The sequence below is a fragment of the Lotus japonicus genome, chromosome 6 (assembly GCF_012489685.1).
Source record: "Lotus japonicus ecotype B-129 chromosome 6, LjGifu_v1.2".
Lineage (NCBI taxonomy): Eukaryota > Viridiplantae > Streptophyta > Magnoliopsida > Fabales > Fabaceae > Lotus > Lotus japonicus.
The window spans coordinates 48,702,773-48,721,302 of NC_080046.1; the positions used below are offsets into that span (position 1 = coordinate 48,702,773).

Genomic DNA, 18,530 nt, shown 5'->3' on the forward strand with positions numbered 1-18,530 from the left:
TTTTTTTCGGTGGGTGAACCATCATTAACCACCGTGGGATCTTGGAATATAAGAATATTTATTTAGATTGATGGTCAAGATTGAATTTCTATTAAAAAGATATAATTGTAATACCACCATAATGACCTCCCCTCCCTCTCCTAGACCTAGAACCACCCTCGCCCTGCAACCTCCACATCGTTGCCGTCGTCGAAGATCGAGATATTCGTGATTGTCTTTGTGTGAGGTTGGAGATAAGAGAACGTGAGATAGAAAGAGCCATGGTGACTGGAGTACCTCACGATGGTGGTGACGTAGCTGCTCGCACAGAGACGATTTGGTGGCTTTGGTCGTCATCTTCGCATAACTTGAATCACCAAGTCCAAATCACGGTTGTTCACTGGGATCATGTAGAGGTTGGCATTGGGGCTTGGACCCGAGTTTGACAGTGCCGGAAGTTGCTTTTCCTCTTTTATGTGCTCTTCTGCAAATAAAGCAATGAAATTTTCTCTAGTTAAGAAAATCCTGATTGATTTACGCTTACAAGTATTGAGGTAGTGGTTTACAAGTAGTGATTTTCTATTTAGATGTGTTTACAGCTTATTGAGGAAGTGGGGGGGGGGCAGTGGGGAAGAGAAGGGTGGGGGAGAAAGGAGGGATTTGGGATGAGGTACTGAAATCACTGAAAAGCCCTCAGATATAACAAGCAAATCATGATGCTTTGGAAACTTAACAAAAATATTTGAACGTTAGCTTCATTAGACGATATAGTTTTTTTGAATGACATTAGACGATATAGTTGAACTATAGCAATATACATAGTTCACTATGAAAAAATAATAAAATAGAATGAAGAATAAATGCGATCAGCAAGAACTATAGCCTCTACGCTCAACATATTCGAACAAAATAAAACCCTGAACCCTATTTCTAATGATTTTTAATTGATTCCAATTTGAAAGTTGTTAATCTTATGTTAAGAAGTTCTGTACTCAATAAAACTAATATCTGAATAGAAAAAAATAGATATTATAGCTATAAAACACAAGGTTCACTTGCAACATATTACATTACATTATAAAACTAACATATCTAAATAGAAAAAAATTAGATGAAACATCAACACCTGATATTATAGTTGTAAAACACAGGGTTCACTTGCAAAATATAGTAGTGTATCCAAACATAGCTAAAATTCCATAATCCATGTTCATAGATACTTAGCCTACCACAAAACAGAAAGGCTCACTTAGCCTACCACAAAACAGAGGCTCCAAACACATGAGAAGGCTTGTGATAAAAGCCTCCCAATATTCAAGCCCTACGGCTAATAAGATAAGGTCTTCAACATAGGTTAACACAGAAAAGCTAGTTAGGAACTTAGTTATATGTACAGCATTCTTGTCTAAGGCGCTTATAGGCCTCAAACAAAGAACATAGAGTTGCAAACATTATCCTGCAATTTGGGCAGTTGAGGGACAGGAACAGCTCCAGCAGCACTCAGTCCACCATGGCTTGATGATGTCTCAGATTTGTCCTCGAATTTCATGAACTGGCCCAACTGGGTTGCAGCCAAGTGGGCATAGCATATAGGAGCAACTGTGGAGAAGATAATTTATAGGTAAGTTCCAATAATGTATGATCAACAAAATAAATACAACAATATACAACAACTAAATAAGTGTAGGATATTGGAAATTACCAACAGAAATTGCAGTGGTGCTCCTCTGATACCTGTTAAATCACAAATAATTAACTTAGATGATTTAACAGAAACCTTCAAATATCAGTGTGGTCTAATGCAATCAAGTATGCCAAAGTTCTACTTACACATATGATAGACTGTGTACAAGCTCCTGCAGTTCATCAGGAGAGAAACCAGCCTGATCTAGCAGCACATGGTAGTGTGTAGGCCTACTGGTACCCTGAGCACAAGATTTTATCAATGTTAATAAAAACTCTTGAATAAACTTTTCCTACCCATGAGTATATTTAAAAAGATGTGCACATTTCATAGAGATATCATCCCCCCCTAAAAGTATACATACAATCATTCCAGCATGCGCACAAAGGTAGAAATCATAATTTCTGGGATGGCCAATTTTATTGTCAATAATAGTTCCTGCGAAACAGGAGGTGAATGAAGAGTCAATAAAAAGCATCCATTAAAATACAATAAACTTTTTGGCAAGTCTATAAACACAAACCAGGTGGGACATTGTCAGGTGAGCCAGGCTGGAAGAACCTTGTGTGGTGGTTCTTCTGAGCAACAATTACAACGAATTTTGGCTCCCACTTATCATCAAGAAATTTACATGCCTAAGAAGATAATGTTCAATATTAGACCTTTTATGACTAAAATGTTTACTATTAAATTTAAATAGTATGGTTGGTCAGGTTAAGAACCTCCATGATTTGATCAAGCTCAACATTCAACACTTGATTGAATTGCGACTCACTGACTCCATCCCTATATTTGACGGAAAACAAAACAAAATATGTTCACTTCCATCAGAAAGAATCACCTTGTATAGCAAACTATAAACATACTTCATACCCCATATTAACCCACACTAAACAATTAACTAATTAAAAATATAATAAATATCAACCAAGATTTATAATAATAAAACTTAAAACATTTATGGTTGAAAGTTGAAACTACCAAATTGCAAACAAAAAAATTGAAAAAATAGGAAATAATTTATAGCAGAAGTGTTAAAAAACAAAGAATACCTGAAAATGATTATATTGTCTGGCTTTCTCTTCCCAGAACTTAGATAGAAATCAAGCAAAAGTTCCCTGCAGATGATGAAACCATAAGATTTACATAGAACATTAGATTAAAAAAAAGTATGTAAAACCGCATTAAAACACTATACTCCTTAAAACAGAACAGGAAAGAAAAAATACTTCAAAACCGCATTATTGTTTGCAAGTGTTAGCTACAAGATACAGAATCTTATTTTATTGAACAACGATGTATAAGTAAATTAACCTCATATTCATAATGTCTTCATCGTCTATTTTAAAACACTCGATTTAAAGTATCTATACCTTTGCAGGAACCATATAGAGAATCTTAAAAATACTGAATAAAGATGTAGAAATAAATTAACCTCATGATGCCTTCATCTTCCTTTTCTGACACTTGCTTGAACAAGTTATCTATCATTTCAACCTTTGCAGACTGGGTACGAACACAAGCCCTATACTTTGATATCAGAGGCCACTCTCTGGAGCTGACCACCTACAAATGGATTGTATTTAGGGTAATAAGCATGCAGGTTAACACACAAACTATTGAGTTCATAAAAAATTAGACATAGTGCCAACTTACGCAATTAGAAAAAACAAAATATTCATAGAAAAACACACAAGACCAATTATCATTTACCGCAGCAATTGAAGGAATATCAGTCTGTCCCGGTGAGCCATGAGACACATCCATGCCTAGAATGAGGGTGGGAGCTTTGGAAACAATGGGAAGAGAAGGAGACAATTCCACACTTAACAATGAATTCAACCCACCAAGCTGGAAGACAATATAAGAACTCAAACGATTATATATCCTAAAATAAATTAATCAAGCAATAAAAATTGATGTGTAACATTAAACAAGAGCTTTATCCAAGAAAGTGGGGAAAAGACATGAAGGTGTTAATCAATTGCAATGATACCACATTTATACAGTAAACATAAGAAGGTTTTGAACCAGCACATGTGTATGAACATGTAGAAGTTGCTTCACAATTTGCCAAAATACCAATGAATGACATATACCTTAGCATTTATCTTCAGCATAATATTTGTCAGATACTGGTCATTGACCCGTAAAGGACACATGCACTGATTAACTATTCCAAAGTCAGCAAGATTCTTCTTTTTCCATGGACCTTCAACGTCAAAAATTAATTACCATCAGGGGCACTTGAAATTACTAAGGCATAAACATAATATACAACACATCTAATCACTAACCATAAATTTCACAGTTTTTCCTATCAGGAAGCAAACAGAGAAGGAACTGAGGAGCCCCAGGAAGTTTTGATTGGATGTCCTCAAACATCTTCTCCACTCTAACCATAGGTGGGGCACGCCTAAACTGAGGACTTTCAGCAAACACATCAAATGGTTGGTCCATTTGCTGCACAAGTCAAAGGAGAAGAATATTTCAGTCAATAGCTCTTCATACTTCAGTTAATAGATAGCAATAGAACTTACAATTCCTTTCATATCTGCAATTCTCATTAGATCTCTCACAAGTGCTTGAACATCACAACGTGCAGAAAAGTTGGCCACAGCCCATCTTTCAACCTTTGCAGTTGGCCGCACAAATTTCTGCAAAGGCATTTGATTTAACAGAACCCGAGACAATAATGTTATTAGGTGGACCATGTAAAAGCTTACTTAACATGGGAATTGAAGTACATACCATCCTGGCCACATTCCATCTTCCATTCCTAGGATTCATATCTTCACCATTGCCAAACTTCAACTATAAGAGAAGGTTAAATAATCAGATTCAAAACATGGCATTTAGTACATAAGATACTTATGTAGGGTGAAGACAAATAATTCTTTACGCAATACAATTGAGTATATTACCCCAACCTAAGAAAAATAACAACCTCCTTTTAGGGGTAACAAACAATTAAGGGATTCTGTCAATTCATATTCTTCTATATCAAATTCAAACTAACATAAAATCCAGCGTAAAACACATCAGATAAATATCGAGCTAAAAGAGAGAAAAGATGAGATGTATATGGCTATATCCTACTATAAGATCAACAGTGTAAAGGCAAGTTACAAGAAGGTAATAGACCACTACATCAATCGGTGTAGACAACATGAATTAACAAAATTATTTGACACATGGGTCATTATAATCACTTTTGAGGTCAACCCATTCACCCATGAACTGCTTGAGGGCTGGGCTTGCTATTGAACAATATTAAATTATGATTATGAACACAACATTACTGAAAAAGAGAACAAAGTGGTTTCATAAATAAGTGGACTAGCATTTAATATATACAAGGAGGTCTTTTTAGTTTAAGAGAGCTCAATTTTCTCAAGGGAAACTATGCAAAACCCATGTACGACAAGCATGATTAGCATGATTAGTTAGGCCCTGTAAGTTAAAGCAGGCCTTGTAAAACTGTCAAGAGTAGTTAGTTATGCTGTTGCAAATGGAGGCTGTGATTGAGGGAATTAGATGGTTAAGGATTTGAGGAGGGACAGATTGGCTCTCATTCTCATATCCTGGAAAGAGACAGCTTCATTGATATAGGGATAGTGAAGATCTCATCAATGAAATTCTAACATTCTGTTACTATTTCTTTCCTGACCTCTGAACCAGCTCTTAGTATATTGGGTTTAGCTTTTGCAAACCAACTTAGGTTATAAAATCAATTCTAGCGATAAGCTATGAAGTGTAGCATTTCAGTAGAACTGTAGTGATTTTTTTGCACACTACTTGATCTAACATCCACCATCATGTTAATTAACATCTAAGGAGTTATATCAATTAGTTACCAGAAATTCCTATAGGAAACAGGGAAAATAATAAATTGCTATGGGCTTTGCTAAAAGGTGAAGATATAAAACCATTATATAAGCTATCTAACTCTTGGAACCATAATAATAAGAGTAACATCATTTCTCCAACGGGAAGACTACTATAATAATAAGGATTTGAGGAGGGACAGATTGGCTCTCATTCTCATATCCTGGAAAGAGACAGCTTCATTGATATAGGGATAGTGAAGATCTCATCAATGAAATTCTAACATTCTGTTACTATTTCTTTCCTGACCTCTGAACCAGCTCTTAGTATATTGGGTTTAGCTTTTGCAAACCAACTTCGGTTATAAAATCAATTCTAGCGATAAGCTGTGAAGAGTAGCATTTCAGAAGAACTGTAGTGATTTTTTTGCACACTGCTTGATCTAACATCCACCATTATGTTAATTAACATCTAAGGAGTTATATCAATTAGTTACCAGAAATTCCTATAGGAAACAGGGAAAATAATAAATTGATATGGGCTTTGCTAAAAGGTGAAGATATAAAACCATTATATAAGCTATCTAACTCTTGGAACCAGAATAATAAGAGTAACAACATCATTTCTCCAACGGGAAGACTACTAACTCTGATTTTATCAAACCTCAAGAAAAGTCCATATCATTTTCTTTAAATAGAAAAATAAGACAATTAAGTATAAAAATTAACACTAAGCTTCATGAGCATAATGATAAAAGAATATGTACATACCCTTGGAGCAGGCAAAACACGACCCTCGACTTGGGTAAAGCCATTGCTTATAGAAATTCCACAATTCTTTAGCAAAGGTTCAGCACCATAGTTGCTAATTTTCAGTGCCTTCAGCAAAAAGACTAGTAAGTTCCCTTAACCAAGGACATCCATTAAAAAATCATCCAGAATATAACAAATCAACATACATCAGTCAAAACATTCATTCGCTCTTGTGGCTTCTGCCTGCTCTTTTCCACCAATGAGGACCGTTGAAGTGTGGTCAAAGCTTTGGTATATCGTTGCAGGGATACCAATTCACAGAGCTAAAGGATACAAAAGAAAAATGGGTCAGTTAAAAATCAAATATGTAAATTAAGATGAACTTGTATTTCTATCACTTTTAAAATACACAGTATAAGAAACAGAAAGAAAACCCATAATTCACCTCAATGGGGAAAAATGTGGGCCGTTTAGGCTTCCCCACATTAATACATGGCAGGTCACCAGAGTAGCGGAGTTCTATCTTACGAGTATTAACAAAATAATCATAGACAGTAACTTCCTCACTATCATCACCATCACCTTTTTTCCTCAGAGAAAAGCTGCAAAACCATGCCATTCCCCAAAAATCTTAACACATCATGTAAATGAAAACTCTACAACTACAATGAAAGCACATACACAATATAATTAAGAGAGAGAGAGAATACGTCTGTTCTTTGCAGGGGAGTTCACTGAATCCAGTAATTTTGAACTCTTGATTAGAAGGGTAGGTTTTAATCCTCAGGTTTTTCAGCGTCCTTTTGGCCTGTTTAAGGAAATAAATAGAAGATCAGACAAGATCAATGAAGAGTGGCAGAAGACTGGCAAAATAGTGATCTGCATCTTGCATACCTTGGTCCAATCAAGTTGAAAAGGATCTCTGACATTTTGATTGGAAATTAAGAAGTCTACCACTGGTCCTGGTTGAACTATCATTGTAGTGGAGACATCTACACAAATGGTAACATCAAAGGAGTTAGACAAAAAGTATTTCCATGTTCAGATTGCGTATGGGATAAAGATTTAACCTATGTTCAGAGACAGGCCACTCTGTGTAGTTCTAAAACTAGAATGGAATCCTCTACAGCCTAGAACACCGCCTCCAACATCAGCAAAGTTTTTGGGATCATTGTGAAAGAAGTTTTGACGTACAAGCAGACAGCCTCTGCAATAGCAAATGTACAGTTACAATTTCAGGCCATTATAATGCAACCAAACATATGATACGCAACCATACATACAAAACGGAAAGTTCTAAAATAGCCATGACATATTAAGAAAGCACTATTTACTTACTGCTTAGCCGCATGCTGCCTCAATATGATATCTAGCACTCGAATGGCTTCTTGGAAGTTTTCTGACTCCTGCCCTCGTAAGGCATTGGCAATGGCCTGCATTGGAATTTTGGCAGCATAGCTAATCTCAACTTTAAACGTCTTGGCACGATAAGGGCGCCGCATCCTCTTCTTGTCAGTCTCATTGTCCTCCCCATGACCGTTTGGAGGGCTACAATTGCCATTGTTTCTACAAAAAGATAATAACCAAATGTTACACACAGCCAAAACAATTCAGAAGGTCAAAACAACAATCATAAACTAGCCATTCATTTCTTTCTACCTGTTTGATGTCACATCCTCCAGAACAACTTCATACTCAAGCTTGTTTCTAGGAAGGGAGCCAATAGTGAACAGACTCTTCTCCCCATCATACGCAAAGTCCTTGCCATTTAAGTCAGACTGATAAGTCTCTTGCACCTTGTCCATTATCTTCCTCCCTACACCCTTACCTTCTACAGGGCGCCCGTCTTCATAGGTAAAATTCACCTGTTCACATACCAAGTTTCGAAACAAAGTCAATTTTAACCGGCTTAGTTCGCGTTTGAAAATCCTTCTACAACCAATTCTAAATACAAAATCAACCAATTAGCAATTACCAACACACAATTGATCCAAACATGCTATTAACTATTAACTAAACTGTTAAACATGAACACAGATATAACATGACAACATACACTATAATGGAAGAAGTGTCCATCATTGTTGGTGCAAGTAACTTTGAAGTGGTTGGTCAGAAGCGGTATTTTCGTCCCTTTAGTTCCCAGACCACGTCTAGCAATCGGAAGACGCGCAGGTGTTTTCTTCTTCACCGGTTCAGGAGGTGGAGCAGCAGGAAGCACCTCCTCTGCTTTTAGAGGTACCACATCAGAAGGGAGAACCGGAGGCGGTGGCGGCAACGGCAAACTCTCCTCCTTCCCATTACCATCAGGTTCAAACGAATCCATCTTCCTATACATAGAACGTAAAACACAAGTAAGAATCCAATCATTTCAACATGTAGAAAATTTCAAAAGCATGCACCAACAGTAAGGTTACTACTACAACAATCGGTACCAGAGAAAAATGGAAAAGGAAAAATGAACTGAAATGCGTTTAGGGTAAAATTTGAGAAGAGTGTTTGTTTCAGGTTTCTATTAACCCGACCCGACTCGACTCGACTCATGCATTTTCTCTACTACTTCACACTCTCGTTGCCTACCTCACTCTGTATCAGAATATTGCCACGTCAGCGAGGCAGTTACATGGACTAAATAAGTAATTAGGGAAAATAAAAGGGCTAAATTATGAGAAAAATTAAATAGCAAAACAACCCAGAAACAGAAAATGAGTAGAGATTACAGAAATTAGTAGTACTACCAAATTTTGATCAAGTTTAATCACTGTAAAGTAACTGACAGATGAGGGAAAAAGGTGAGAAAAGTGTAGATATGGAATGCATATAAAGCATTGTCAGTGCATGCCGTAAGCTAACAGCTAAAGAAATAGAGAGAGAGTCATAGAAATCTAGTTATCTAGAACCTAAAAAAGTGAAGAAAAAAAATTACTAAAAAATAACCGATTAAACCCAAAAGTACAAGTACGAACCAAACTAGACCCTAATCGCACTTCCATTTGCAGAGAAAAAATCAAAAATCAAAACGAAAATGAGTACCAAAATCCAAAAGCATTAAGCAAAAAACAGAAACTAAGTACGATTTCCGAAACAAAATGGAGTTTGACTACAAAGGAAGGACCTATTTTCGTTCTCAGACACAAGCAACACTCAAATCAGCCTCAAAAACTCAGAGAATGCAGCATTGCAAAATTTCAACTTCAGAATAAGAAATTAAGCAATTCTTGTTACCAAATCAAACCCTAGAAAAGCAATGCAGCATCAAAACAAAACAAGCAGAAAAAACAGTTTGGTTTCGCAGGAACAAAATTGAAGGAAAATAACCTAGAAATGAAGCGGGTGAAGAGCGATGAGAGCTAAGAACCCTAGAAAGAGGAGAGTGGTGAGTGTATTGTGGAGTGTGTCAACGCACTCTGTTACTATTTACTATACCCATTAAAAGCCGTGATGTCATTTTCAATTGTGGTGGTTGTTCCCTGCGGTGCGATTTGGTGCGGTGCGCAAGGTTAGACACGTGTGGGTTGATGGATATTTTGGATTGTGGTTGCGTGGATGGTTGAGATTGAATTAGGGGTTTTGGTGCTGTGATCGAAGTGCACGCTTGGAGTTGGAATGCGAGCGTGTGAGTGAGTGCGTGTGTACTGATTCGGGCTGCGTCATCCGTATTGGGCTTTAACAACAGGTGCGGATTAGAAGGGCCAGCTCAATGGCTTTAATAGAGAGTTCTGATCTTCAATAACAAAATCTATATATACTATAAAAAAGAATAACATTGTGAGACCCACTTATAACACTTGGCATTTCATGACTTATTCTCACAAAATCTCCTTTATTAGATTAGATGACAAGTGTCAACCTCTCCTTCATTCAGACCACCTCATTGAAGCCCATTTTTCTTAGACTTTTGTTTTGAGGTCCATCATTGACAACTTATTTAATGATCATTATAAATTTCATTAATAATTGATTTTTAAAATCAAATCTCCCTTATGAATTAACCCTTTCTAAATTAAAGCAAGAATGCAAGATAGGTCAGAAATTTATAGTTTCGTTTTTTTTTCTCCCTTATGAATTAGTTTGCCTTTACTTTTTACTGCAAAGGTTTACCAATGAAAATCATTTATTTGACCTCTCTGTTTTTTTCGTTCAAAAAAATAAATATTAACCGTATTTAAATCATATTAATCCGGCACAGCCTAAGAGAAGTAGTATCATAATTTTTTTGACAGCTACTATATCATAATTACATACCATATCTATTTTCTAATTTTTATACAAATATTTTTTTCTTATACTCAAATTCATCTATAATTAGTTTTCCCAATAAAAAAAAACAAAGATTCACCTACAAATCTCACTATTATTTGTTTCAGGGTAAAAAATAAAAAATAAAAAAAATCTACATCAGAGCTTCACTAAGGAAAATCAATGTGTCAAGTTTTTTTAAAAAAAGTTTTATACCTGAGTATGACATTAAAAATACTAGCATTTTTTTAAAATATTCCAAATTTGACATTGTCAAAATTTGGTGAGTCTGATTAGAAGAAAAATTAAAGTTGATTAAATGCATTTTCTTTCTCAAAATGAAAAAATAAAAAATCAATATTTCTCATTTAATTTAATTTTCTTATTTAATTTATTTGCCTTATTTCATTTAATTTCGTTATTTCAGTTAATAGTGTATATTTTAACCCAACACTCAATATTTTTAAAAAAAAAATTATGTGAAATATAGAGTGTATATTTCTAATCATTATTAAATTATTCCCAAATTAATCACTGCATGAACTAATAAATGCTATTAATTTTCAGTTTTAATTTCGTTAAAAAAATATAGTTTTATTCCATACATTTTTAAATGAAGTTATGAGCATTAATTATTTATTATGAGTAGCATCATTCTCTCCATTATCAAATATTTTTCAAACTTATAGATCAATGAAAGCATTAAATGCCTTTAAAAATAAATTAATATTAGAAGATTCATCTATATACTTTAGAAAAGAGGAAGGTTGTGAGCCCCACCTCCATGGGTTGGCACTCCAAGAATGACTCTCGTCCAGCCCCCCTCTTTGCATGACAACTGACAAGTGTCACCTTCTGATTGTTTTGGACCAAAATAGTAGAATCCCATTTTAATTTCAGTTTTTTTTATGGAGGCCCATTATTCAAAGTCATTTGAATGATGATTTTGTTTTTATTGTTTTATAATCCCTAATTAATTGTTAACATAAAAGTTGTATACATATACCATTATACCATTGATTATCATTTTTCAAAAAAATTTGAATTTTCGATAGGCATGAAAAAGGTAATTTAGTAAGGTGAAAACATTCTAAAATTCAACGTTTAGGCTGCAGAAACTTTTTTGTTTGAATCTGAATCTTCAAACTATTTTTAAAACGGATATTCACAGCCTTGAATTTGAGATTCAACACCTGCACTGAATGAAGAATTAATGGTGTTAATTATGTTAAGGAAAAGAAGTCAAGAATTAAAAGGGTGCTGATTCTGCTAAGCAAGTCACGGGTTAATTTCTTTCAAGCATTCACACCATGTTAATGCTGCTTTACAAGTCAAACCTTAAAAACTTAATTTTGAGAACCATATTAATAACCCCTTCTTGAAAGAAATACGCACTGTTTTATTTTTGTGCGAAAATAAAGAAATTAATTCTTGAAAGAAATTAATATGATTTGCAATAAAAGTCAAACCTTAAATACTGTAATAACACCATGTTAATCTTAATTCCTATTTTCCTTTAATTACTCATCAGAATGAGTAATTCACGTGTAACGCATGGTATTTAGTCCATAATAATTAATTTCAATAGTGAAAATTGACCTGAAAAAAAAACTACCTCCTTGCAATCGGATTTGTATTACCGTCCAACCTTTTTTTTCTCTCATTTTTTAACATTCATTGATCAGTAACCCTAATTCTCAAATTCCTATATAAATCATCTCATGCTATTCTTTAACTTCATCATCCATTCCCACCAACTATTAGCTTTGAAATATACTTTGTTCTAATGGCTATCGACGATCTCGCCACCATCGATGCCTCAAAAGAGAACTGGTCTGTTGTTGCAAAGGTGAACTGGTTGTAGCTTAGTCCGAGCTTATATGGCTCAAAGCTTCCATTTTCCATGGACATGATTCTTATGGATGACAAGGTAAATCACTTTTTTCACATAATAACCATGTATTACGTTCTTTTTTTTTAAACTATAAATCTCAAATTTCCTCATTTTATTGAATTTCAGGGTTGTAAGATTCATGCTACGGTTAGAAGACTCTTATATACCGATTCCAATCTTTGTTGAGTGAAGGACGTGTATATCAGATTTTGTTTTTTGTGTTGGTGAAAGCGGTCGTGATTTCCGTCCAACCTCGCACTCATTCAAGATCAACTTTGACATTCAAACATTGGTGCGCTTGGTTCCCAACAATGCCATCAACTTAAGCCCTTACAATTTTGTGCCAATATCTGATATAATGTTTAAGGACCTTTATACGTCTTTTCTTATAGGTATATACGCTTTTTTAGTCTTTTGATTTTTAAATTACTGTTCTAGATTTTGGATTAATGTTTCTATGATTTTGCAGATGTGATTGGAATTCTCACTGGTGCAAGTGCTGAAACTGAGTTTGAGAAAGATGAAACAAAGCAGAAAAGAATTACTGTTGAACTTGACCAAGATGGGCACATTCAATGTTTAATGCTTATTCATGTTTTTTCCATCTTTGATTATTATGAGTAAGGTTTTATAATTTCTCAATTTTCTTAACAGGGTTCGGGTTGAATGCGCATTTTTTGGAAAGTATGTTGCTGAAGTCGTTGGTTATTCTCTTTATTGTTGACAGCATAAAAAAGATAACAAACAGTTTATTGATCATCTAATTTGAAGGTGTATTGACGTTTCTATAAGGTTAGTTTAACACTTTCAAATTATACACAATTTAAATTTGTATTGGCACTGATATTTTTTTTTTCCTTTCTAGGTTCTATAGCTCAAATATGCTTGATTGACAACAAACTCGTTTATGAAGTCTTTATCATCAATCATGGACTACAATTTCGAATAAGGGTTTATGTTGCTGTCATTGTTATGTTTATCTTATTTCAATTTCAATGTAATGCATTACTTAAAAACTTGGCTTTTATTACTATTCAAGTGTTGACACTGTGAGGTATCTACAACCTCATCAAATTAATACATTTACTGTGTTCCATTCATCTACATGTTTGTAACATATGTTCAGTTTCATATCTTTTATACTTACTGAAAAGAGCCTAAATTAAGTTAAAATACATTATTACTCATTCATGTTTACAATAAATTTAATCGCCGTGCAACGCACGGGTAAAGAACACTAGTAATAGATAAAAATAATAATAATGTGTTCATACAAGAAATGGTGTTTGATGTCATTTTCTCCAACTTATAAATCCATCCATTTATAGGTCTAATTAATCATAAGGACATAGGAAACAGATCTTATTATAAGTAATTGAAGGCTATACAATTAAGATTTAGTTAAAACTTATGCGTTTCTGTTTGGTATACCATGAGATCAAGAGGTTTGTTTGATATGTCACTATTTAATGAATCTTATGTTATGTTTTATAGTATAAAATGTTGGTGTTTGTTGTAGTATCTTAAGTCAGACTAAAGTATGGTACTTAAAATGAGTTGTCATAGTAATAAAGACATATGTATCACTTGAGTCAGCAATTATACTATTTTCTCAATAATGTATCCTAAGATTAATTGTGTCAATTCGATCGGTGTAAGTCTCTCCCTTAATCGAAACCATGTTAATCAGGCTCAATGCTAGGAATGAGATTTGCGGCAACCACTTCAAAGTCACAGTGGACGCGAACAAATGTCGTTGGAGGATAGTTGAGTTGCCCGGTGAACGAGAGCGTTAATGCACTAGAATTATAACTTTAAGAATTATAATTTCAATTATCACATGTCATTAATCTATTGAACGACCTAATGTGGGTATCACACCCAATAAAAAATGAGGGTACGTACCACATAATTCACCTAAAACTTTATAGTATTAAGATGATAAGATGCAAAATTTTTAAAAAAGTTAATAAGATAAGATCCAATAAAATAAGATCCATAAATTAGTCATACGATCTATAACTTGTTATATCATTTAAATTAATATAATGATATGCTTTGTAGAGGGTGGTGGTGGTGGGTGGTGGTAGAGGTGGTGATGGAATTGTAGTGGATGGTGGTGGTGGGTGGTAAAGATAGAGTGGCGGTGGTGGTAGTGACGATGACGGTAGTGGAGACGGTGGGGAGGGTGGTGGAGTTGATTGCGGTAGTGCCATAATGGTGGTGGTGTCAGTTTTGTAGAGTGATGGTTGCAGTGGCAAAGGGTGGTGGTGGGAGGTGCTAGTGGTAGAGGTAGTAGTGGGGTGACAGTGGTGGAAAATGTTAACGATGGTTGTGGTGGATGTTGGTAGTGGCGATGGTGATGGAACCGGGGCAATGGCTGTGGTGGATGGTGGTAGTGGCGATGGTGATGGTCGAGGCGGTGGTGGTGAAGACGGTAGTGGTGGAGTTGGTTAGGGTGGTGGTGGTGGTGGTGGTGGCGGCGGCGGCGGTGGGTTGTGGTGATGATGGCGGTGGTGGCGATAGTGATGGTGGCAGTGGTGGCAGTTCTGATGGTGGTGGTGGATCAAATATTTTTCAAGTAGTTTATACTCACAATCTTATCATGCCTTAACTCACCTATATATGTAGGATTGTATATAATTCATCATTTTAATTTATAAGAGTCGATTGATTGATAAACTTACACAATATAACAGGGAAATGGAAAGAATTGATGGTGCTACCCTATGAGCTCTCTCATCCTTATGACATCTTGACCTGAGCGAGGAGCATTGTCCAGATGGGGAAACGTCTTGGTATGCGTATGACTGCTCATACGACGTTGCCCACTGCCACATTCCTGATCAGATATTGGCTAGACGATAGTAGAGGGTTTTGGGTTTTCGCAGGGCTTCAGGTTTCTTTAAGTGGCTTTTGGCGGGCTGTGAGTGAGGAGTTTTTTTTTTCGAGAGCAAAAGAGAGATTATTCATTAATAATCAATAGAGGGAAACAACCCAACAAGAGGGAATACAAAAAGACCACCAAGTCAACCAAGAAAGACTAAAAAACCAGCCAAAATAGAAAAGAGACACCTTCCTAACAACTAGAAGGAAAATTCTCCTTAATTACTGCAGCCAACCCTCGAATGGCCTCTTCATCACTACTAGGGAAAGACATGACTGCGAATTTAGCAAGACACCAAGCCTTCCTCGCTCGGGTGAAATAAGGACTCGGAGGTGAAGGAGGACTAGGCGATGCCGGCTCAATAACGAGATCCACACTCTCAGACTTACGGGGACGACCCCTAGACCGCCGAGAGCACTCACGCTTCCTCTCCGAAGTTTTCTTCGGCCGACCACGAGGACGAGGCCTCGGAGGGGAAAAATCTAGAGCGGGATCAACATCACAAGCAATGGCCTCAACCTCAAGGAGCGCCTCTCTCGCACTAACTGAGAAATCTTCTGGACAGGCTTGAAGGCCCCTAGCATCAGCGGAGCCAGAACCTTCACCAACCTCAAAGCAAGAATTCGAAGGACGGAAAGTGACATTCCCATCAAACCTCAGCGCACCAACATCAACCGCGGTGGACACTGGATCCCCAACAACCTCCCTATCTACCAATAGGTCGCCAGCTACCAATCCAGGGGTGGCACAAACTTGAAAAGTCGCGGAAAAAAGAACCAGCTAGGTGCAGCAAATGATCATTTAACCATGGCAAAAAATTCCTCCTAATTCCAAGGGGAGCAACTAATGTGATGACCCGGGATTAAATGTTATTTTTCTGGTTTCTCTCAACTAGTATGCTCATGAACTTATCTTTCTTTGTTGATTGTGTATCTTGTGTTTTGGAAGTGCAGACATATGATTTTGAGTTGATTTATTATGTGCTTGAGGACAAGCTTTCCTAAGTTTCCGCTTGAGGACAAGCTACCGTTGAGTATAGGGGTGTGATGACCCGGGATTAAATGGTATTTTTCTATATAATTTTCATGCATTTTAATATATTATTTAGGATATTTTAGTCATTTTATGTCACTTTAGGATTACTTCATGCATTTTATTATGTTTATGTGTTTTTAGTATTTTTCTATCATTTTTATGATTTTCATTTATATATTATTAGGATTTTCGGATTAATAATGAGGAGCTGGTCTGGAGCTGATAGTCCATGGAAATTACCACGCACCACAGGAAATCTGACGGCTTCTGTTTCCATCCCTGCCATGTGGCTCATTCACTCTAAGGGTCTACCATAAGACCATGAGCCGCGAAACACTTGATTCCACCCCTTTAAGCTCCGTCCAGTAGATTTGTGACACGTGACAGCTACATTAATTTAGCTTTTTCAAAAGCATGCGACAGTAAAGACGGAGGGATTGGAAAAGTTATAATATATGGCCATGGGCTTATGAAATTGACGTGATTGCATCAGATTTGAGTCCAGATTGGATTTTAAATAAAGAATACGAGTGTGTTTGGATCAGCGTTAGCAGAATTGGATCTGGCTAGAATTGGATCTGTAAACGTGAGTTTGAGTGATGTGATTTATGTTTGGATACATTTATCAAGAATTGATTTCCTTAGTAGAATTTCGTTTGGATAACTTTGATTAGAATTGATTTTGATTATGAAATGACCAAAATGGGTATGAATACTTAAATCATTATATAAGAATTGCACCATTTTTTCAACTGTATATTAGTATGAATTAATTTAAATTTTAAATTCAATAACTTAATTATTATATATGAATGCTATAAAAATTGATTTCATTAAATTAATAATAATATATGAATGCATACTACTAAAAACTTTCAAATGATATGAAATGGACGATAGTAATTATCAAATTAGCATACAAGCAAACATAAAGTAGCCACTAAAAAGTACATTAAGAAATATAAATTATAGTGCCATTACAACTTGAAAAATAACAAGATCTTAGTTAATGTTCTTGGAAATTACAATTTGATCTCTAATGATGTCTCGAACATGATCTATCTCTGGTGAGGAAGATATGCTTAAAACCGATGAGGACTCCGAGTTAACATCACCAGGTTGATTATGATCATCTATGTCAATAATTATGTTCTCATCTTCATAGCGATTGAAGTCAATATCCATATCAGCGTGCCTCCTAATAAAGTTGTGTATAGCCATGGTTGCACAAACTAGTTGAACTTGTGTTTCAATTTTGTATTTATGCATCTTCCGCAAAATTGCAAACCTGTTCTTCCAAACACCAAATGTTCTTTCTATTGTGCACCTTAAGCTTGAGTGATAATAGTTGAATACCTCATTGTGATTCGAAAATCCAGGTTGACGCCTAAAATCAGGAAGATGATAGCGTTCACATCTATAAGGTCCAAGATAGCCCTTTGGTGTTGGGTACCTAGCATCTACCAAGTAATATTTACCTGAAAATAAGAAAATGTTTAGATGGTTTTCTTAAAAAAGAGAAAATTAGTTAGAACCATACAAAAGAACTCACCACTGGGAGGATGCGGGAAGTTCATGTTAGGATTTGTGACAACTTGGTCAAAAACACGAGCATCATGAGCAGTACCCTCCCATCCAGGTAACACAAAAGTAAAACACATGTTCCAATCACATTCAACCATTATATTTTGGGTGAGATATCCTTTTCTTCCAATAAATTTTGCTTGATCACTAGGGGAAACCACACATGGAATATGTGTACCATCAATTGCTCCTATAGCATTATTGAAAAATGGCCAATAACGTTGATCATTTTGAAGTTTTGACTGACTATCTCGAAACATATGATCGTGTGGCCTAATGTATGCCATTGACAACTTAAGACAAGCGATTAGTACATTATGAAAATGTCTACTCACAGTTTCTCCTGAGTGTTGAAAAATTTCTTGAGTCATTCTGTTATCTACCCCATGACCAACAATACTTAAGAATATTCCAACCATCTCCTCAACCCCTGTACGAGTAGTGGGCTTTAGACCATGCCCAACTAATTCTGTGCAAAGTTGATAGAATATGTGTTTTTCCATCCGAAACATTTGATAGCAACGAATAGGATGACCTTGTAAAATTTCTCGCACCCATGAATGACCTGTCTTATCACCATCTCTACATGGCTCTTTACATAAATGATGAATTGCATACTGACCAATAAGTGCACTCACACAATAGGCT

General features: G+C 35.7%; 2 protein-coding genes across 3 annotated transcripts; one reads left to right on the forward strand and one right to left on the reverse strand.

Moving 5' to 3' along the window:
• Nucleotides 1–1,086: 1,086 nt before the first annotated feature.
• LOC130722660 (protein argonaute 4-like) lies at nt 1,087–9,718 on the reverse strand. 2 transcript variants are annotated; one of them, XM_057573466.1, is made up of 23 exons: nt 9,562–9,718; nt 8,300–8,573; nt 7,903–8,108; nt 7,582–7,809; nt 7,314–7,450; nt 7,138–7,235; nt 6,954–7,051; nt 6,689–6,845; nt 6,450–6,566; nt 6,262–6,369; nt 4,415–4,477; nt 4,204–4,320; nt 3,961–4,126; nt 3,763–3,875; nt 3,377–3,514; nt 3,099–3,229; nt 2,716–2,781; nt 2,386–2,449; nt 2,187–2,298; nt 2,028–2,101; nt 1,810–1,904; nt 1,682–1,713; nt 1,087–1,578 (listed from the first exon to the last, which is right to left on the reverse strand). In XM_057573466.1, the coding sequence occupies exons 2-23, from the start codon at nt 8,567–8,569 to the stop codon at nt 1,403–1,405; spliced, it is 2,766 nt and encodes a 921-aa protein (XP_057429449.1). In that variant the 5' UTR covers nt 8,570–8,573; nt 9,562–9,718; the 3' UTR covers nt 1,087–1,402. The 2 variants fall into 2 exon arrangements, with proteins under 2 accessions (XP_057429449.1, XP_057429450.1); XM_057573467.1 differs by having other exon boundaries at nt 8,300–8,569; nt 9,562–9,670.
• Nucleotides 9,719–12,268: 2,550 nt separating this feature from the next.
• Nucleotides 12,269–13,100, forward strand: LOC130725469 (uncharacterized). The gene is made up of 4 exons (XM_057576694.1): nt 12,269–12,339; nt 12,569–12,768; nt 12,846–12,942; nt 13,031–13,100. Exons 1-4 carry the CDS (start codon nt 12,269–12,271, stop codon nt 13,098–13,100), a joined length of 438 nt encoding a protein of 145 aa, XP_057432677.1.
• The last annotated feature ends 5,430 nt before the right edge of the window (nt 13,101–18,530 follow it).